Below are 23,081 nucleotides of genomic sequence, written 5' to 3'. Positions count from 1 at the left end.
AGCATCTTCTAAAAATCCTTCCATGGTTAACGAAATGGAGCAGTGGACCGTTTGCTGTAGGGCAGCGCAGCCATGACTCACCATCAGCTACACAACCAAGCAGTGGTGTTTCTGTCAAGTTCAGTCTGTTAACGCAGCGCATCAAAACTTTTCCTACCTAACTGATACTGCTGTTTATGAGTAAGCCAGCACAAGATTTCCTCGCCATGATTTACCTAACAAGTTGTGAGTTCTGTTTCGAGTTTGCACGTTGGCAACACATCATGAAAAATAACACAAGTCAACTCCAGAGACCCATTTCTCAGTTTTCTTAGCAGTTGTCTCTTGAAAAAATGTAATGTCCTTTGCATTTCTGCTTTAGTGAGCAGACAGATAGACAATATGAATCAGTGAATCTCTGAACATAGTTAACCTTCAGTCATCCTACCAACTTTGGCACATATGACCATAGAAACCAAAAGCGATAGCCTCAACACGACAGAACTCTGAACACTGAAGACAGTTTTGCTTGAAAGGGCATCATTTCAATTTAATTTCAACATATCAGTGTTGAGCAGGCATACATGAAGCTAATGTCACCGACAGTCTGGCTGTCCCTCCCTCCCTCCCTCCCTCCCTCCCTCCCTCCCTCCCAGGGCTGATGAAGAGTGTAGAAGATTCCACTCTTCCTGCCTCTCACACTGCCTGCTGAAAAGAAATCATCACTATCTTTCCCTCATGGCCTTTTTCTCTGTCCCTCTTATCTCCTCTCCTCTCTTCTCAAAGTACTTACTGTATCTTGGGAGCTGTATTTGTCCTGTGAGGAGCTGGAACATATTAGCTGCTTAGCTCTCCATCTACATCTTTTCTAGCCTGATTCAGTTTAAGGTGGCGCTTGGCAGATTATTTGCTAACACGTATCAGTGTCAAAGACGTTTGTTGTTTGTGTGTAGCCTTTGGGTTCGGGGTTTTTGTGATTGAAATGATGAAGACCATAAAAGCTCAGAATTGGACTAGATCCATAATCTATAGTCTTCGGACTTCAGCATCAGCCTGAGATGAGAGCATAGAGCAGGTGAAGCTGGTGAAGGTAAGGGTTAAGCCAGATGGTCACACTGGCTGTGATCCATTAGGTTGTGCTGGTGTGAAAGATGTTGCACATGGGGTGACAGGTGTGATGGTTGAATCTCTTATCCAATCACCATACAGCAGCAACTGCAGCATGTCCCCTCTTCTTCTTAGGTCTTATTTGATATGTAGAACTGTAGCATGTCAAGGTTTAAAAATGAACTGTTAATTCTATAAGGAACATTTTGTGTGTGTGTGTGTGTGTGTGTGTGTGTGTGTGTGTGTGTGTGTGTTACGACACAACTCTGTTTTGGTTGTCTGTTGACTCTGTAAACCTATACCTCATTTGCATAATACCCAACAGCTGGCAAACGGATAGGGCAGTTACACCTGTCTGTCCACCTGTCCACCTGTGTGTGTGTGTGTGTGTGTGTGTGTGTGTGTGTGTGTGTGTGTGTGTGTGTGTGTCTGTGTGAGGCTGTGTGTAAGTGCATATGAGACAGTGCTTTGTTTCTACCCACCTGTTCAAACGTTCTGTGTGTGTGTGTGTGTGTGTGTGTGTGTGTGTGTGTGTGTGTCAGTGAATACAATAAACAGACCCAGGCTACCATGAATTATTTGAATATGATTTAAGGACTCAGATACGTATTTGTCTGTTGTTTTGCTTTCCTGGTGGCTGCAGTGCCACCTTTAATTTGACTACAGCGATAACAATTAATAGAATAATTGATTAGTCAATCAGTTTGATAATTCAAATTGATAAATACTTATTTAATAAAAATACAGAACATTTGCTGGTGACAGCTTTAAAAATGTTTTTGTATATACAGTATAGTCTTTTTAAATCGAATACTTTTGGTCGTTTCAGAATTCAAAACAAAATAAGCAATTTGAAGGCAAGACTTTGAGCTCTTAAATGACAGAATAGATCACATTACTGACTGACCAATCAAAAGCACAGATTTATCTGTAATAAAAATTGACTGTTACTTGTAGCCCTGATTTTGACTGTTTTAATGGTGACTTTTTATTGATAATAATTGATCTTAAGTTAAGGGTATTTTTAAGAGTGTCGCTACAATTGCTCTGAAATTTTCCGAAAATTTTCACATAAGAGTGAGTTTGCCGTTAAGAGCTCCTTAATGTCAATTGTCTGTGGTCCTGAAGATGTTGTTGAATACACTTTAGAGTGGCTTTATGTAACTGGCTGTAAGATGCTGTAGATAAGAACACATACAACACAAAGTGTTGTCAACAAAAAACCTGTGTTGGATTGCAGCAGCACTCATTAGTTATTTATAAATATTCACATATTTTAGCACTGTGTTGCAGGTCACTGTATATTTTTTAGTATCTTTCATTAATAGGTGCAACTAACAATTATTTTCTTGATTAATTCTATTGTTGATGAATTAATCAGTCATTTGAGTCAGCTCAGTAATGCTTTCAGCATTGCTTTCATGCTGCTCAGTCTGGATTGGATGTGTGTGTCTCTGTGAAACGAGGTCTTCACACTGGTGTCGCACCATGAAAGAAGATCACCTGGAGAGGAGATGACCCTTTTAAGTGGAGCTGGGTCAATATGATGAGCTCACCTTTGTAGCACAAGTCCAGTATATGCACCGACAGCAAAGCTAAAAACACATCTCACATTAGCCTGTGTCAGCAGAGCAAAGTTGTTGTTTTGACAGCTTTTTTGTTGCCAAAAAAATGCTCAGTCTCCGTTACTTTATGCTTACATAGACATTTTGTTAAAAACAGATAGGGGTGCCAGAGAGTAATATGCAAAAATGTTATGTGTGAAAACAAACCTGCATGCAGCTGGACTAAGATTAATGATGTGAAACTATATTCAAAGGCTGGAGAAATCTATGATTCATTATTGTCTTGAAGTGGAGATTTCATTTAGAAAAAAGAACTAGAAATTAATGGTTGAGTGAAGTGTGTTTTCTGACTGTACATAATGTTATAACAGAGGACAAAAGTAACCTTCGTTATATCAGAAGGAGTACACACTTAAAGTCAATATGTGATAAGGTGATATGAACAGCTGTCTGGTGCTTACCTTTAACATGCACAGTGACATTCAAACCTGAAGGGACGTGTAGTGAGATAACAGAGCAATAAGAAAGTAAAAGTACACACTGCATAGTAATAAGATTCGCAGTGGGCTGTATAATATATGTTGTCACAATGTGCAAGAAAGCGATATAATTTCCTGTTTTCTATCAGGAAATTATGTAACCCGCAAACCAACAGATGTCAGTCAAACTGTGACTTTGGAATGTCACTGCCTTGTAACAAAAGTGTATCAACAGCACAATCATGAATTTCGATCTAGTACAAACTGACAATCTGAGTATTGTTGATTTGGGCACTTTTCCAGGGTGAACAAACTACACACTCCAAACCTGCTTAAAATTGCTATGTAGGCCCAGAGATTTGGTGAAGCACCAGCACTCCCCAGGATGTGTAGCACAGAATGCTGTGACTGTGAGGGAAAACTCTTGATTTTATATTATATAAACCTTTATTTTTCTACTTCTTTTGCATCTATAAATGTATCCCTCTGTGCCTGCGATGTCAGTGACCAGTTGTAGAAATTAATGTATGTCTTTATGGATTGATGGTGTGTTGATCATAGGGCTGTGGGCATTTGTTCTGTTCTACTGTATGTACTGTATGTAGTGTTAATGTACATACTTCGTTTTTGATATTGTGGTGATGCTTGGATTTTGATCAAAAAATCCTCTTAAGATCTTAAAGTTGATATCCTAAAATCTGCTGACAACAGGAGTGAAAAGATAATAGAAGGGGAACAGGAGTCACATCCAGAGTCCAATCTGACTGCGATGCTGAATCAGAACAGTTAATACAGTTTAGGAACCATGCTGATGTTCACTGATCTATGATGAGTGTGGAGACCCTGTGTGATCTTTTGATTAAGTTGTCTGCCTTCCCACATAGATAAAGTAACACTGCAAGATTATCTCGATAATTTCAGCCAGAATTTGTTTTGCTGCACAATATCCATCAGCAGTGATGTCATTACTTTGTTCGGGTGGAGACATTTGTTAATTACATACAGTATGGCCCAGCGAACGGTACATATGCTATATGTGTGAAAGGGAAATTGCACCACAGCAATGCCTGATAACAGTCTATAAAACCTGTAAATCTTAAAACATTTTGCATCCAGATTTCTTTCTATAAAATAACCCCATCTCAGCCTCCGTGTCAAAGACATGGACGATAAGACAATGGACGATGATTTAAGCTTAAGACTGATAATAATTATAATAATAATAATGATAATAATAAAAGTGATCTATTTGATTTCATTCGTATAGCACCTTTCATATAAGAAAGGCAGCTCACAGTGTTTTACAACAAAGAAATCACATGCAACAAGTGCTTCTCATAAAAAAAGGATGTATGATAGAAAACACTTGAAACAGAGTTGTTTGTAACTGGAAAACAGGACCCAGACCTTCACCAGTCCTCACTCAGGCCACCAGCAGGATTTTCAATGTCTGAAGAGATGGCACACAGACAGAGGACTGATCGCTGATACTGGCTGCGAGCCAGTGATCTGTTACCTCCATCTCCACTCTTTGTCTCCTTGCTGGCTGCTCTCTGTTTGCTGTGGTTGATTATAGTTTGTTGACATTGTTGCTCTTGCTTTTTGTTCTCTCCAGCTGGACGGGGACACCATGTTCCTGGGTACGCCAGACGCAGGCCTTGACTTTGCCTCAACCAATCAGGTTAGTGTTACTGTATGTGTGTGTTTGTGTGTGTGTGTGTGTGTGTGTGTGTGTGTGTGTGTGTGTGTGTGTGTGTGTGTGTGGGAGAGAGAGAGAGAGAGTGAGTGAGTTAATGCCCTATGAAGTTGTTTCTCTGACACTTCCTCATCTCTAATTGCATTGAGCTATATTTGAAATTGAACTAATTACTGAAGTGTCGTAACATCTCCGACGTGCATTGAATGTACAACATAAACAAACGTTAGTCCATCTCAGAGCTGTTGAATAAGACACTCTTTGATCTCACAACGACGCAGTCACATGGTTCATGTACAGTAGCTCTCGATAGTTCCAAACAAATCAATCATTATTGACGCATAATATCTGTTGATTACTACAGGGGACCTTTGCTGCACTCAAGTACAATTTTTCAAGTACAATCAATGAATAACAGCAACTGCTCAATTTAAGCCAAGAAAGAAGTTGAGTCAATAGTGCAAAATAAGCAATGCAACCAGCTACATTCAACAAAACATTTCAATATATAATATATGCATATCAAATATATTATATTGTATATATATCGTGGACACAAGCTGTGTTCCTCACCATCAGCCAAACAGGGCTAATTAATGAATCTTTTCAACAGTTCCTTTGCAACACCATGTGGACGAGTCTGGTGACGAGCAATCTGCCTGATAAGAAAAGTAACAACAAAGAAACAATCCATTCTGCAATTAGTGGCTCCATCACTGTTGAAATTTTTTGCTGTAATTTAGGTGGCCGCTTCGCCTGGTGCTTTGAGCGGTGCATTACAGAAGTAACTCTTCACAGTAATATATTACTTCCTCCTTGTAATGAAGTAATGTAATTTCGGGTTAGGTGATTATGACAAGTTATTATGTGCCTCTTTCAGAGAAAGTTGAAAGTGGGAGGAGTTGTGTTGAGCGGCTTAAATCCATCCAATTCTGTCTAAAAAAAGACGACTAAACACGACTGTTCTGAGTGCAAGGAGAGTGAATACAAATCCACATGCCCTGGTTGTTTTTAGTAACAGGTCTTCTCTCCCCAGAGCCCTTGTCTCTTGGGACAAATGGACACACACACACAAATTAATTGTATGTCACATGTACACTATTTACAGAACTTGTCTGGGTTATTGTTTGTGTCTGTGCTGCACTGCTCATAAAATACACAATTTTATGAGCAATTTTGGCATGTGTCTGAAGCCTGTAAGTGTATATACAGTTGCCAGTTTATTAGGTACGCCGAGCTAAAAAGAATGCAGTCTCATAGTCCTCCAATAATTCCTCCCTTAATGATGGTGGTAACGTTCAGTTTTTTTGTTGTTTAGGGGTGTTGATTTAACTTTCTGACATTTACACACCTTGTTGCATTTTGGGGCCTTTGTAGATAATTGGTTTATGAGGTTATCAAAGTCAGTCTTACATGGTTTCACATGTCAGTTCCTCAACAGAAAAATCTATCATATCACACTTTGTGTGCTAACGAATGCCGATAACTCCAATTAATTTGAGGTGAATGTAGAACAGCTGACATCTGGTTATGGAATCTAGTGAAGCGTTGCTCAAGTTAGCTAACTGCTGTTAGAATCTAATTAGCACTTATCTGACGTTAACTAAACCTGGTTGAATAATATACGATTGACTAGATTCAGGAGAATTCATTACTTGCACTTAGATATATTGTTGGCTGCCATATATAATAACGTGCATGCAGCTTTGTGAGAATGCAGAACAAAAAGAGTTATTTTGGTTTGATGGTGGACAATTTGAACATTTATCAGCTCTCAGCTTAATAGTTATTTAAAAATCTAGTTGTGGTTGCAGCTGTACTGGCAAGACAAGGAGCAAAAATCTAAGTGTATTCAGGGCCTGTTCTCTCCATGGGCCCCCACCCCAGCCCATGGGCCCCAGTGCCCACTGCACTGGCTGCACTGTCTTTATTTACGCCCCTGAGCTTTGACAAACCATTTTCCATTGTGATTCTATTACAATGGGCTTTATTACACTTGACATTCAGAAAAGCCATTCAGATGTGTTTGTTGAAGGCTCTCATAAAGACCCTTCTTAAAAACAGTGAGTTCGCTCCACTTTCACAGCAGATCTTTGTTGATAGTTTCTTTCAGATTGTCATTCCTCACTGTGTCTTTGAGCTCAGCTTTAGCTATTTAACTTTTCACTCATTTTCAGTTGCATCAACTTTTTCTCCCATCCTGTTCCACAAATCAATATCGCTTACTGCAATCAACCCGAGGCACATAAAGAATTGCAATGATTTTCTTTTTCTTTTCCTATACAGATAGAGAACTACTGCAGTTTGTGTAGTATTTTTGAGCAGTTTGTGTGGATTGCCACAGGAGTCGCTTATCACATGCAATTCTGGCTTTTAAAGCAGTGCCTAGGATGTTTGCATGGCATTAGCTTGCTCAAACTAATACTATGATATGATCAATTTTCCATTATTATCTTTGAAACCTTGAAAAATAGCAATAACCAAAGACCGAATGATCCATTTTTGTTGATTAACTTGAAATTCTAACAGAAATATAGTTTGAATGAGTATCTATGCTCTTAGATTCGATCTATTTTAATAAAGGCATGAAGAGCTATTTTAAATAAGAAAAAATCTATTTTTTTGAGTTTGATTTTGATTTGATGAACAGTGCTATGGTTCAGTACTGGTTGGTGTTCATTCTTGACCACTTGTGATGCTCTGTGTACAAATCACAGACAGCCATGTGTAATTGTAAAGACAAAAATCTGATGCATTGTAACCAAATGTGGTTACAATGCAAGGTGTAAATACATCTGTCTCTCCAATATGCACACACAATCATTATTCCTCCCATAGTGTTAACTACATCAGTAAGTGAATTTCTGTAGAAATAACCCCTCACTCTCATTTTCTTCATACATCCTTCTTAACGGCATATAAAGTTACATTGAAATGACACTGAAATGAACCGTTTGCTCCTTAAAGGGCCTATGACTGACACATTGGCTAGTGTATATGTTGAATAATAAAAGGTCACACTAGCTGGGCTGGGCTGCAAATACAAAATATTTTCATTGCTGATTAATCTGTTCACTCTTGTAAAATTAGTTATTTATGGAAATAGTTAAAGGCTGCAGTTAATGATTATTTTCATTATGGATGAATCTTCTGGTTATTTGCCAGATTAATCAATGAATCTTCTGATTCATGACAATATTGTCGAGTCAAAGGATGTAGTTTTTTGGTTGACAAAGCAAAACCCATCCATCCATCCATTATCTATACTGCCTATCCCTTTCGGGGTTGCGGGGGGCTGGAGCCTATCCCAGCTACAATGGGCGAGAGGCGGGGTACACCCTGAACCGGTTGCCAGCCGATTGCAGGGCCACATGCAAGGACAAACAAACATTCACACTCACGGACAATTTAGAGTCATCAATTAACCTAATGAGCATGTTTTTGGTCTGTGGGAGGAAGCCGGAGTACCCGGAGAGAACCCACGCATGCACGGGAAGAACATGCAAACTTCACACAGAAAGGCCCCGTCTGACCCGGGGATCGAACCGGCAACCTTCTTGCTGTGAGGCACGCACACTACCTGCTGCGCCACCGTGCAGCCCAAGCAAAACCCAAAGATATTCAATTTACTGTAATGAACAAAAAAAAGGAAAAAAACAAAACAGCACATTGTCTCATTTGAGAAGCTGGGACCATCTGAAAACTGATGTTTAATTGAGTTTCAAAATAGTTCTTAGTTAATTTTCTGTTGATCAACTGATTGATTAATTAGCTAATCATTCAGCTCCAGTTAATGTTCAGTTTGTAACAGAAGACAGTGAAAAATGGCCATCTCGATTTCCCAGAGCTCAAGATGATCCATGAGAGAGCTTTTAGTATTTTCATTGGACAAAGGACTGAAAGAGTGAAGCAGTGGGAGTTGTGATATAGTGTATGTGAGATTACATCATCTTTTATCAAATCATTCATGTGTTTATCAGAATAAGTTTTGAGAGCAACTACATGTATGGCAATTCAGTTACATTACATATTCATCCCATCAACTATTCATGTCTGTCATTTTTGGGAATTCTACCCATTATATGTTGAGCAGTTGAATTTTAGATGATAGATGGATGGAGCACGGCATTCATTGCATACCTTTAGGGCTCAAGGGTAGTTGATGGCGTGTGTACAGCTGTCCTGTTACGTCACTTGAATGCGATGGCCGGTGCATTACAGATCAGCTGTTTTTAGATTACACTCTGCTGCAAACACAGTTTTTCTGTGGCTGTTGGTGGAACGATATTCACTACGTGGTCTCCAGAGGGCTAGTGAATCCTCCAGAGAGTGAGATGTGTGTTTGTTAGTTCTGACTTACCTCAGTACCAAGCAAAGCCCATATTAATAAGAAAGTCAGCAAGAGATACATTATTCATAGAGTACACTATAGAGAATATTGTGTGGTATAGGAATGTATGATTTGATGTTTTATTCATAGTGTTGTGCCATAAGAAGATGCGGTGTGGTGTGTGGAATAAGAATTTATGTCTTTATTATTGATGACATTGCAAAGTCAGAGGTTGTTGTGATGAATGTGACCAATTTCAGTCCAGTCTGACCCTCATCCATGTCAGTTTTTGAATTGTTAATGGAGCAGCAGTACTGTGTGAAAGCTGAAAAAGGGAGAAAGAAAATGACTACTATGCTGCTTTGAAAGGGAGAAAGGCTCAAAAAAACAGTATCAGTGCTGCACATGTAGATTTGCAGGATGTTCAAGTATTAAGTTATGGGTTTTCTGTGACAAATCTTATGGCCTTTAAAGACATCAAATACTGTCTTTATTAACACACATTGTGACAAAGGTGCTGACAGAAATGAATAAGACTCTCTACCCCAATCATTTGCATTTGAGCAAGGCACTGAACTCTGAAACTGTTCCTCAAGCTATGCAAACGCATGATTTTATTAATCTCACTCTGAACACAAACATAGACCTCCTGAGTGCTTTACTCATTCACAATTGACATTGACAGTTTATTTTAAGAAAAAAAGGAGAAAGGTGGTGTCACTTTGTGCAGTCCCACTTTGAACTGAGAGCATGAAGAAAACAGGACTAACAGTCTACATGGTAATGCTAACATGCTAATGTTTAAGTTACTTGTTCAGGTACAGTATTTACCTTGATCACCCTCTCAGGTAATCTGGTTAGAATGCTAACATTTGCTAATTAGCACTAAACACAGTGCTGTACAGCAGAGGCTGAATTTTTGCAGGTATTCATTCATAAACTATAGTATTGGACAAATTGAAATTTTGACCTAATGATGGTGCTGTGTGAAAAGTTAAGGGATCACCAAAGTAATTACAAGTCATACTTTGGGGAACATGAATATCTGAAAACCAAGGGCTCACCAAAGTCATTAGGATTCATTAACAATTAATGGAAACCTAATTTCTGTCCAGAAGGTATCAAAATCATTACCACTAAATTAGCAGATTATTTTTTCTTTCTTTAATCCTTAGAAGAAAAAAAAAAAAAAAAAAAAAAAAAAATATATATATATATATATATATATATATATAAACAATAAGTTGGGGTTTAATGGAGGGTCACCACCTGGACTATATGTGTATGCAGTGACTTCCTGCAGCCTTCATGGGCTGCCTGCACAGAATCCTGTTTACAGTCTGTATGCAAAGCTAACCTAGCCAGCTCCTGGCTCCAGGTTCATATTAAATGGACAGATATGACAGCTCTATTGATCCTTGTTATTCAAAAGCAAATGAGCATATTTCTGAGAATACTGAACTCTTCCTTAGTGTCTATATCGTGTCTGTCCAGATTCACAGAGCTGCTCGGTGGTTTGGGTTTTACTGCGAAGCTTCCAGATGTGACTGTATAGAAATGGACAAATGTGACGTAGAGGCGTAGAAAAAATATGGTGGTCACTACGCTTGTCTCTACTCAGCCTAACTAGCCTGTCTGTGCCAGTGCTGTTATCTGAGTATGATATTTTTATTTGTTTGCGTTTATTCCTTCATTGCAGCTTGGCAGCACTCGATGTAACCTTTTCTTATCAGGGATTAACTGTGGAGGGAATGAATGAGCAATTTCTTTACAGCCTCTACCAATCGTATTCTTTTCCTCTAAATAGCTCTCTGACTTTTGTTTTATTTCTCTCTCTTTCTTTGACAACTCAATTGTGTTGTAGCTGTTAGTTGGTGCTGAAGTAAAAGCAATATTACCTAACTATAAAGATAAAACATGGTTTTGACCTGTGTGTGGGAGACCGAGGCCTGGTGGAGAATATCTCTCTCTCTCTCTGTCTCTCTCTCTCTCTCTCTGTCTCTCTCTGTCTCTCTCTCTCTCTCTCTCTCTCTCCAGCTTTGTCACTGCTCCTCTTCACGACCTTCTCATTTGACCTCTGACCTTTTCCTGGCCTCTGCATCCATTTAAACCTTTGTTTGTCTCTGTGATTCTTCCCACAGTTCCGTGTGCCACAGCCCCCTCACCCTCTCAGCAAGGTGACGCCCCACAACCCACCCTCACAGCACTGGAGGAGGGACACACACATGGCTGACTCGCACCGTCTGCCTTGGGTGAATGCACACACACTTACACATGCAAACACAACATTGCCATGGCAACGCTCCAGTCTTTGAGATGATTGTGATGATTTACATTGAAGCTCTCACATAAACACGGTCTAATCTTCACCACTTGTCATATATGGAAGCAAAGAAGCAGTTTAGACCTGCAGATGTAAACAAGCTGATGTTCTCCATCTACAGACAATGAAAGTTTGAAACAGATGAAAGGCAACTTTGACACTTGTGTCACCTGCTTGCAAAGAGTGTTGCAACGGCAGATTTTTCTATTACCTGAGGTGTTTAATATTCATTGGTTGCACCGTTGATTGGTTTGTACAATTTGTTAATTGTCAGCATTGCATTGTCTCTCCTTTAGTACACAAAACATTCAGGTAGCAGCTTCTCATTCTCTGAATGAGTGATGATAACAGAGTCATATTTAATCAATTATCACATCTCTTGTGATTGGGCCAGAATGAAACGGAGTCTGACAGTTTGTCCATATTTATTTCTGACTCAGACTTATTCTTACAACTGCATTTCCATGAATTATTGTATACCAGAGGAAAGGAGACACATTCAGTGTCTGTGATTTAGGAGCTGATAGCAACTTCTCTGGTATGACGTTAATGTGTGAACTCAGCAGCAACAACACACAACACGCTTTACAGCAGTTTACATCGCCATGACAACAATGTCAAATGTCAATGTTAAAACCGTATTCATCTGAGGACAGGGTCTCTGTGAATGATCTCCAGCTACACTGAATATTCAAGCAAGACAAGCTCATCAACCATCACTCTCAGGACGGCCCAGACCCTTTCCATTAGCCAGTAACATTAAGATCTGAATTCAGGGGAATGTGGTGTGCTGGATGTGACCAGGGGGCTGTCAGTTGACGGGTATGGTCTGGGTCTGGATTGACTTGCTGTTCTTTTCTGGACTTCGGAAAGACCTGCTGTAGAGCATTGTCAGTTTCATTCCTTAATCTCAGCTCAGTAATTTACACTGATAGCTTTGGACCAGGGCCTTTAGCAATTGGAACAAGTATTTTATGACAAATGTTACAGCTGTTATTTCAGTGTATTTAATGAACTTTTAGGTAAATATAGTGTTGGATCTGACTTGATATTGGAGATACCCAATATTATGACTTGGATCGGGATATGGGCCAAAAAAAACTTGCTCTGGATATTGCTAGTGTGTCTGCTTGTGTAGTACATCAAAACAAGCATGACTGGTCGTCTCCTGGTTGTGTCGCCCATCCCACAGAGGAAGTTTGCATTAAGTTGAACCGTTGTCAGCTTCTCTAGTTCACACCTTGGGTCCGCTTTTGAGTCGTAAATGGCGCATGGCAAAGCTGGGAGCTGCTTTGGAGTTTAAATTCACAATGAAAGGCTGCTTGTCACACCTCTTGTGTTTGAGTCAGTATGCAACTTCCCTCTCTGGTGGAGTATCTGTGGCCTGATGTATAGTCATTGAGCAAGTTCGTGAGAAAGTTACAATCCAGTTCTATGATCGTTCCAAGAGCGTCTAGAAAGGTTTGAAAGCGCTTGCAAAGGGTCGTTTCTGAAGTGGTTTTGTGGTCGTGCCATGAACATTTTACAGAACCCAAATGTGCTTTGAATTGTGCATGGTATGGGTGTAGTCGAGCTAAAAACCTGCAAACATCTAATATGAATGCCATTTTACTGGTATGAGGCATCACAACGCACATATACTTCCTCGAAAATAAAGCCCTGTATCGTGTGAAAGAGGTTCATTATTTATTGTTAGAAGCTTTAACCTTACACTTTATTTCAGGATTTCAAATGATTCCTTGTAAATACTCAATAGCACTGGCAACACAAAACATTTATCTCTATGCCTCAGAGGCGTGTAGATTGATGTGTCCAACATAATTTGGAAAATTCCAACATGTCAGTGGATTAAATATCAAGCGTGAGTGGACGAAACATGGGGCCAACAAAATGGTTGAAAGGAATCTCCCAACTCTCGCACACAGTCATATACAGTCATGCACGCACATTTTTTCACATTATTATGGTGACAGATGAAGAAAAAACTGTGAAAACTGTTTCTGTATTCTCTCCTGTTCTTTCATCCATAAAAACACGTGCTGCCTGCTGACTAGCTTTGTCTCTTTGTCTCTCAACACACACACACACACACACACACACACACACACACACACACACACACACACACACACACACACACACACACACACACACACACACTCCTTCTATCAGACTTTATTAGTTGATTGCAGAGAACAGCAATGAAAATAGAATGTGAGAGATGTCAATCAGCCATTCATCACGCAGTGTACTGTCTGTGTGACAGTGTGTGTGTTTGTGTGTGTGTGTGTGTGTGTGTGTGTGTGTGTGTGTGTGTGTGTGTGTGTGTGTGTGTGTGTGTGTGTTTGGAGCCCTCAAAGGATACTTTCATAATAATTGATATGTATCTGCCTCTTAGGCTACTCAGCATTAACTATTCAAAATATGCTAGAAGAGGGACCATACTGACAAAGAGAGAGAGAAGATTTACATCATCCTGGCAGCTGGAGTTTTTAAGTAGACAGACAGTACAGCATATATAATCATGTGTGGATACATGCATGGAGAGAAATTGTCCTATATTTCTCAAATTACCTTGTTATACACCTAAAATAAAAAGGCACATGGAGATAAACAATTCTATGAATGTGTCCATACCATTTGAATATGCCAGATATCCTCATTACAAGATGATATTTACAGATTGACATGTGCATAAATAGACCCATAAAATGTAACCGTTCATCAGATAAGCACAGAAATGCATTCAAATTTCAGACAGTTTCAGTCTAATCTAATTGTGTATCAGATACCTTTACATATCTGTCATCTACCGCACCTACAGACATTTAATCACCATTCTGATGATAGAAACTGATGATGATGGTCACACATTATTCATGTCCAACAGACATAAGTGCTTTTTCATATTATATGAAACGGTCATGAACATGGAGTTGTGAAGGACTTAATCCTGACTACAGTAGTCTTTCTAGAAGCTCCCAGCACACAGGGAACAGGCTTTTGTACTGACATGAATGGAAAAGCAGGGAGGGAAAGAGAGAGACAGGAGTAATTTATGCAGAACTTGAGGAAATGATAGAGAGAGTAGACGAGAGAGGGAGAGAGAGAAGCAGACAGACAACAGACAAGCAGTGTAATTTATGCAGAGCTCTGAGCTCCAACGGGACACAGTGTCTAAGTGTAAGACCATGAAACCCACTGTTGGACCTGTTGGTTTGTCAGGACCTGATAAACACAGTGTAGTAAGTATGATGTTGGCTACACTCAGACTCAGAACACATTAACATTTACTACGCTCACTGCTGGGAGGAGAAAATGGCCAAACACCCAAGGGTTAACTTTTTAGCTAACAAAGTAGCTAACTGGATGGATGGCTCCAGAACGAAACCGAACGACTAGATTCTTGATTTCAGAACAGGACCAGAGAACTTGATGAGTGACCTTTCGTCTTATTCCATACAATATTGTGATATGTAGTCATCTATGAAAATGGGCCTTCAGTGAACTCTAAATAGAGCTACATAAATTGAGCTTGATAGATCAATGGCTTTTAAAGTTGAAAGATATTTCAGTGCTATAAATTCAGTGTTTAAATTCCAACACGAAGGTTTCAATAGTTCAATTTAGTATCTCATAAGATTCAGACATGTTTGGCATTGATCGGAGTCTGAGTTGGTCATGGCTGAGATCTTTACAGAGAATCTGTGAGATCTACAACATCAAAAGCCTCCTCAGGATCCAGTAGTCTGTGATCTTGTAACCATGATGATGACAGCTGAAATACACTATTGTATGTAGAAGCTGTGGAGCCCTATAAATAAATCGTAAAAACCTGTTTCTAGTTGCACCAGAAATACTTGCATGAGGACAGCAGGGAAAATGCAGGGTGCATTCCTGAAATTAGAGGCTAAAGTTACATGTCCTAATGGGTCTGCTGCAGATCCTTTTAACCGTAATTATAGGGGAATAACACTGATTTTACATGTCGAAGTCTAGATGGTATTGAATTGCATTATGGGAAGTGTAGGATTCAGAGTTTTGGAGCTTGGTGTATAATAGATACTAAGTGTATCTGTGGCTCTGCAGCATCGATTTTCCCACTTTTGGATGTGCACAATTGAATGGCTGAACTGGCCCTTAGATATTATTATTTGATTATATCTTCAAATGAGATCCTGGTGAATTTACACTGGAAAGGGGAGAAATTTGTAGCTGTTGGGGCGCAAGATGTTCGATCATTTTCCGTCTTCCATATTGCATATTTCTCTTTTCTATTTCCAACCTTTTATTTTTAAAATGGTGAAACTGTCAACTCAAATGGTGGCTTACCACAGTGGTTTTTAATTACATAGCGAGCATATACATCTCATAACTCAACCCCCAACTCACTCATCACTCCGCTCACAAGACGTGCAACTCATAACTCAACGCTGCACTGTGGGTTTGAGGTAGAATAGAGAGTGAGAGAGAATGAAAGAGTGAGAGAGAGAGAGAGATGAGAGAGAAATGGAGGATGAGATTAGAAGAGCGAGAGAGCAAAAGAGGGGTGGAAGGAGAAGGTTGGTGAGAGATGAAGAGCAAAAGAGCACGAGAGGGAGAGACTGGTGTGGCTAGCCAAGCAGAAAAGGCTGTCAGTCTCTATAAAAGATCTCCTCTGTCAGATTAGTATGAGAGAGCTTCTCCAACACTGCCTCTCTCTCTCTCTTTTCACCCTTGTGTCTCTCACTCTTCTCTTGCATGATTCTCTCACTCCATTTCCCCCTTCATGTCTCCCTCTCATTTGTCTTTGCTCTCAGAATAATTCATTATCACATGTAGGACTGCTACTGGTTTCCTTTTTGTGTGCCAGATAAGCATTGATATATTTTTATACACAATGATCTGCCTGTGTGTATTCTCTCAGGCAAAAGGGCTTGTACATATAAATTACTGTGTTGTTGTGTAGCTGAATGAGTGAGTATTTGCTCACAAGGCTTTTTGTTCAAGGCTGGGAATATCATTAGTGATAATTAGTCTGTGATAGGAGTTCTGCTGAGGAAGAATGACTGCGTGACACAACACAGAGCTGTAGCTCACACTGGATTCCGCGTTCTGGGGTAATGGTGATGGGCACTTTTTCCATCTATTATCTCTGACAGTAATGTTTCATGACACTGTGGTCTCTTATAGTCCCCTATGTAATTCTTATTGATTTTCCCATAGTTGTCACTTTGCTGAAGGCAACACTTCCCATTCTGTGTCTTCCCCTGAACTTGACTTTGTCCCACAACAGAGAAGAGTCAGAAATGAAAACAACAGTGTGATAAATAAGATTTAAAATACAATAATGGAATTTGAAAGGTGTGGCTTTACAGGTGTCTTTAACTGTATTGTCTTCAATCTTGTCCCTCTTTAGTCATACTCAGTGGGTGGTTTGGGTGACGAGGACTTCAACATCCCACCCATCACTCCCCCCACCCTGCCAGACCACATGCTGCCCCCCCATCTCCCCCATGATTCTCCCTCTGGACCGTACCACCCTCTGGACCCCCCCTCCAGCTCAGCCCCACACCACCCCTACCAGCTGCAGGGCATGGAACTGCCTGGCATGCCTGGTAGCCAAGATGGAGCTGCTATGTTGAACCAAGATGGTGGCACATTCAGCCCGAATGGCGGCCCAATGACCAGTACTCTGTCTGTGGTAAGTGGCCATAGATAAATCACACATTTATTTTTCCTTAGTAATGAGTAACAGGGAAATGGAAGCGAGGTGGTATGCAGTCAGATTTGAAAGTTGGTTTGAAGTTAGGTTTAAGATCTCTTCCAGACAGACTGCTTTAATGCTCTGCTTCGAATGATGATTTGTGTCTCACATGTTTGTTTGTTTTTTTACCCAAAAACGTTTAATTTCCTTGTTAAATTTAAAAAGAAATTCTATCCATTTTTCTCCTTCACTGAAAAGTCCAGACTCCATGAATATACAAATATTGTTCATTTCAGGTTTAACTGCTGTGTGCTGCTTCACTCAAAATTTCGCTCTGTGTGCACTGGAGGTGCTTCCACATCCCTTCTGCGTCTGTTTCATACTGGCCTAACGATTGGCTCCCAAACTAGTTGTGATGTCCCAAAACCTGCTCATTAGTACATGAGTTTAGATTTATGTTGAGCACAGAGAAACATTCCCCCTTCAGCACACACACACCCAAATGAAGGAACAAGAAGGAAAAGTGGAGGGGATGTTGAAAAGAATGATAGATGTGAAAGTTGTCCCAGAGTCTGTAGATGTCCACACAGTGCTTAAGAGAGGTCCAATCAGATGTAGTAAGCGGCCCCTTTGTTGACTATGAGTGTGTGGGAGTTTTAAAATTCTAAATAGTAACACCATTTTTTTGTCAACCTAATCAAATCTACCAAAAAATACAGATTTTTTACTCTAATTCACATAATTTTAATGTAAAATTATTTAAAACCACGAAAGTACATTTTTCCTTCCTCTCGATTTGTCATGTTTTATGTATTTATCTTTGGAAACTAAAGATGGTCCAAGAGCATTTTTTCCTTCCTGATACCTGAACTTTGCATATTGGCCAATACCCTTCTCAATGGACACACAAAGGACAAGTGTAGTTTGCTGACATGTGCTTGAAGCTACACAAGCCACTTTCCATTTGTAGATATTGGCTGTTTGTGCAGTAACAAATCTGTTAAGTTGCCACAGGTGTATGTGACACTGCTGTGAAGTAGCAGGGTTCCGTTTCGGGGCTAATAAATTCCATGATATTGGATCGGTGCACAGACTCACGTGCTCGCTGATACCTGATCCAGCATTTTAGGCTGTAATGGAGGCATTTCAGATACTGGTGTTGATATTAGGACAATCGTATTGGAAACTGACTAAGTTCCTTGTTTTCCACTGTCCCCCTGTTTCACATTTTAACTGGTAGCTGTTCACTACAACAGAGCTACCATCTGATGTCAAAGACCAGCTCAAGGATGACACTCCAGAGCATCAAAACGTGCATTAAAAGCTCTTAAATCAGTGCTGCTACGCAATTCACTTCTGTTGTGCTGTTGCTCTCCTCACAAATCTAAAGTGCTGCCAGAGGCAGCATGTTAAGCAATACTTGGCAAAATTCTGTGCACACACACAGACGGCAGAGAAGTGCATTATGCTGTCGGTGTGACTTTAGACATTTCTATGAAGCTTTACATACTTTTTTCACTATTAAGCCTTTCACCAATGAAATCATTGAAACCGAGATGAATGCGAGCAGACTGACCAGACCTGCTGCTTCCCAACATGAGGACATTACACACACTGGACAGTCACCTTGGATTGTGCTTGATACTCAGAATACATTCAGAGTGGACTGTCACTTTGTGTCCTGCTCAAAGACACTTTGACGTTACTTATTGGAAGAAAACTGGGGGTCTCAGTGAGCCTTAAGATTTAAACTGACAGCCAGTTGATATATTATGTTAAATATATGCTTTCATATTTTATTCAGTTTAACTGAGTGAAATAGGATATTGCCCGGGGCACTGTTATTTGAATCATGGCAGCTGGTCGATGTGACATTTTTCTCATATTTTAAGTCTTCGTTTCACAGTAAAGTGAAAATCTGGCTTTTAGCTGTGACATTCAGATGTGACTGAGTGTGTCATACAGTAAAGAAATGAAAGAATCACCTCAGACTGAGGTACTTCAACTGCCACAGAAGCTGAGTATTCAGTGGGATGACAGACATTTACTGTATGTGTCAGTACATGTAATAAAGATTTCTCTCATTTTGGTAAGAATGAAACTTTCTCACCTCCCACTCTTGATCTTTCTATCTTTCTGTCTGTTGTTTCCATCTCTGTATTAAATTCACCTGCTATATTATTAAATGTCAGTTTGAAACCTCGTGATAAGCTTTTTATAAAACATCACAACATGGATGTTGACGGTTGTTGATAACTTTTCATTAAATTCAGATTATTCCTCTCTTGTGTGTTTGATTGAGACTAACTTATCTATTGAGTGGTTAACAGTGGAGATAATTATTTCAGTGGCCTGCAGGGTCTTATTTTCCATCTCTGCATGTCTCAGTATTACCTTTTCTCTCTCGCCTTCTCTCTACCTCGCTTTTATATTCTCATACTAACATTCATTTACTGCCAGTCCATGAATGATGGTTGCCTGGCAACCGTGCCTGGTTCAGCCTAATCGGGATGGGTGGGGGGCTCGAAAGATTCAAGTCAGTGTGTGTGTGTGTGTGTGTGTGTGTGTGTGTGTGTGTGTGTGTGTGTGTATTATTCCCCTCGGAGGCAAGGCTACTCAGTTGCGGTTAATACTGAGATCTTGACTGCTCTTTCTTTAGTTGTGACTGCCGTCTGATTGAAGGTTAATGTCTGAAGCGATTGGCTGAGAGAACTGTGCTTTTCTGCTGACGATATTGTTCTAACTGGTTCAAAGTCATCATCCATGTTGTGTACATTTAACTGTAGTAAGTGATTGTTTTTCTTTTGTCTGTTGTGCACTGATGTTGCTAAGTGATTCAGCCTTTAGTCATTTCAAGTTAGCAGCAGCACCTCGCAAGAAACAAATGGAGGAACTGAGCTGTTGGCGTGGATGAACAAAGAATAGAACACCTTCCTATAAGGACGAACACGTGACAGCACAGTGAGGCAATATGACTCTTCACTGTGAGACTGCCGTCAAAGCAGTCTCACAGTAAGTATTTTATACCAAGTTTACAATCCTTTCATAGCTCTCGTTTTATTAGGCCACTGTTGGCAGTCATGCAAATCAATGAGCTGCTCTGTGGGAATGTTGGATTTATAGGACTTTTGTGTCAATGTGATGAAGTACCTTGATATTACAGGTTAATGGAACATCCAAAAACATTCAGTTCACTTTCAGTTCTTCCATTACATTTCCAGACATTGTACAATATGCTGATATGTATCAATATCCTGACAGAAAATTTGATACATGATGCAAGATTATATCCATACGACACAGTGATATTTCATTTTGAAATCAAATAACTGTCAACCACAAAAACAGCTCAAATTTAAGTCACTGTCCTAATTACAGCTGCCGTAAGTTAGTCAATTGTGATGTGATATATGTGTGTGTGTGTGTGTGTGTACATATTTATGTACACACACATATATATGTATGTATGTATGTGTGTGTATATATGTGTGTGTGTGTGTGTGTGTGTTTGTGTGTGTGTGTCACATTGACATTGCCATAACTCTGTGTATATATATTTCTAGATGTGTCATGCACCAACTTCGCCAAAGCAAATTCCTCGTATGTGTAAAATCGTATTTGGCAGTAAAGGCTTTTCTGATTCTGATTCTGATTCTGATATATAAACACGAATATTTTGATAACTCCAGGTTCTTAAGTCTGAGAATTTGTTGCTTTTCTTATTACATTACATCACAATGAATTTGATATTTCGGTGTTTGAAGTGTTACAAACAACATTTGAAGAGAGCAGATTAATGACTTATAAAAACAACCAGTCGCCCAGGTTCTAATATTAAAACTTGAATATCAATATATCTTTCTTCTATTTTGAAATGTTATTTGTTTGGCACTTTGTGTGTTCATGAAATACAAAAAAAGACTAAAATCAAGAACAGATTGGGATGACTCTGCTTTTCATATTGAATTCCCATCATTAACCACACCGATGTGCCGATGCTGCTGTGAGCTGCTTTCCTTTCCTTCTCGACATGAGTCAGTCATCAGTTGCCCTGCTTTCATCAGGGGGTTCCCCTCTGATATTGTCTTAGACCATCATCAGACATGTTCTCCCGACCTTACCCCCCCACCCTGCAAGGGAAAATACAATTCATATTTTTTCCGTTGGTCGTGTTTTCAGCTCCTACTTATTTGACCTTGTGACCTCCCATCCCTATCAGCAGACGCTGCTTAATGCCACCACATAAATCGCTGACAGCTACACCTCCTTTCCCTTCATTAAAATACCATACTCAGTCAAGTAAACATATTTAATCGTTCAAAGTATCAGTCTGTCACATATATTACGTACAGTCATACTAATTGTATGACATATAATGTAATCATGTGTAAGAGTTTTCATTAATTCAATTTGACCGGCAAACGTAATGTTTTTCAGTGAGAAAGAAAAGGATTTGATTTGTTCATTTAAATACATGTATTTGTCTTAATGAACACTGTGTCTCCATCAGGGCTTAAAAACAGATGCTATCAAACAGTTTGAGGAGAGCTTTCACGCATAAATCTGACAGCAAATGCTTTGTGGAGGATTATGACAGTAATACATTTTGACTGTTTGCTAATATGACATTTCTTTAAGTCCCAACCCAACCAATGCCAAACCACAGCTATTATTTTTCAGCATTTCTAGCAGCGCATACGTCAATCTGAAAGCCTCTTCCCATGTTAGAGAAATGTCACTCTGTGTTCCATCTAAATACCACAGCAGTATTCAGAGGCTGTTGCCGGGAACCGAGTTCAGGTAATGTGCTCCTGAGAGGGGCACAGCACACCAGACCACATCCGCTATTATTCGATGCTTACTGAGAGGAAACTTAATACACATCATCAACCCATCTTCATATTTGTGACGATAGGTGTCAAAGTTCCCATGCTGTGCTAAGCAATGGTAACTTTTGTTTTCCTGAGAAATGGACAGACGATCACTGATGACTGAGTCACTGCCAGACTGCTCATATTTTGGTGTTGTCAGTTAAGACTGATCTACACAAGTACACAGTGAAAAGGAAGGATCACACAGAAAACTATGCCGTGAAATAACGTCCTCCCATGAGTCCAAAACTGCTTCAGACTATAAAGAATCACTGCTTTTTGTTAGATGGCGGAGAAGTTTCGGTTTATATTAACATTCATTTTATATGAGATTTATTCAAGATTGTCCTCACTGTCTCTTGGGAAACATTTGCTCTGACGGGCACAATGCAAGCACAATGAAGCATTATGCATTCATGGCACAGGTGTGGCAGTAAAACTGTGGACAGGGCTGTCTGGTCACTTAATATCTTGCAGTACATCAGCTTTCTGACAAATTATTGTGGACCTGGATGCACAAGGGAATAAACCAGTGCTTTTATGTCTTCAGTCTGCACCTGTGGACACCATACCGTCTCCTCTGGATAAAGTTATGTAACAACTTCTCTGGAGTGTAGCAAATGGAGTTTACAGTCTCTGTTGATGTATTTGCACGAGTGTGACTTCTGATCCCATCTTCTTTCTGACCTGTGTTGCCACGGTTACTATCAGATTTCATTATGAGTGAATCGTGGACGGCTGCACACTGTCCAAACCCTGTCGAGCAAGAGCAGACTCTGCTCGGTCTGTTACATGATCATGTTATGTAGCTCAGATACTGTTTTGGCACACCTTCTGTTCAGGAGCTGTGTCAGTGACACTGAAAGCAGCATTGATTGATTTGGTTTTTCTTTTGGGGCCAGTGGAACAAGCTGTGGATTCAACATTGATGCATTGCAATTTTCTAAAGTTATGATGGTGTATGAACATGTTGGCAAACAGCTGCTTAAACGCATATTTAATTTGGAGTTGTGTTTCGGACTACCTGATAAATTGAAGTCCAGTA

General features: G+C 39.8%; 1 protein-coding gene across 1 annotated transcript in view; it reads left to right on the top strand.

The window, feature by feature from the left end:
• The window catches only part of tox (thymocyte selection-associated high mobility group box), a 51,408-nt gene that overhangs the window by 14,301 nt on the left and 14,026 nt on the right, over nt 1-23,081 (top strand). The window contains exons 2-4 of the mRNA XM_070973377.1: nt 4,746-4,811; nt 11,298-11,408; nt 16,878-17,162. Of these exons, the coding sequence (XP_070829478.1) occupies nt 4,746-4,811; nt 11,298-11,408; nt 16,878-17,162 (462 nt within the window). The remainder of the gene's footprint in view (nt 1-4,745; nt 4,812-11,297; nt 11,409-16,877; nt 17,163-23,081) is intronic.

Source organism: Chaetodon trifascialis, chromosome 11 (genome assembly GCF_039877785.1).
Source record: "Chaetodon trifascialis isolate fChaTrf1 chromosome 11, fChaTrf1.hap1, whole genome shotgun sequence".
NCBI classification, from domain to species: Eukaryota; Metazoa; Chordata; class Actinopteri; order Chaetodontiformes; family Chaetodontidae; genus Chaetodon; species Chaetodon trifascialis.
Note: the sequence above shows the minus strand (reverse complement) of the source record. Positions and strands in the feature narration are given on the sequence as shown.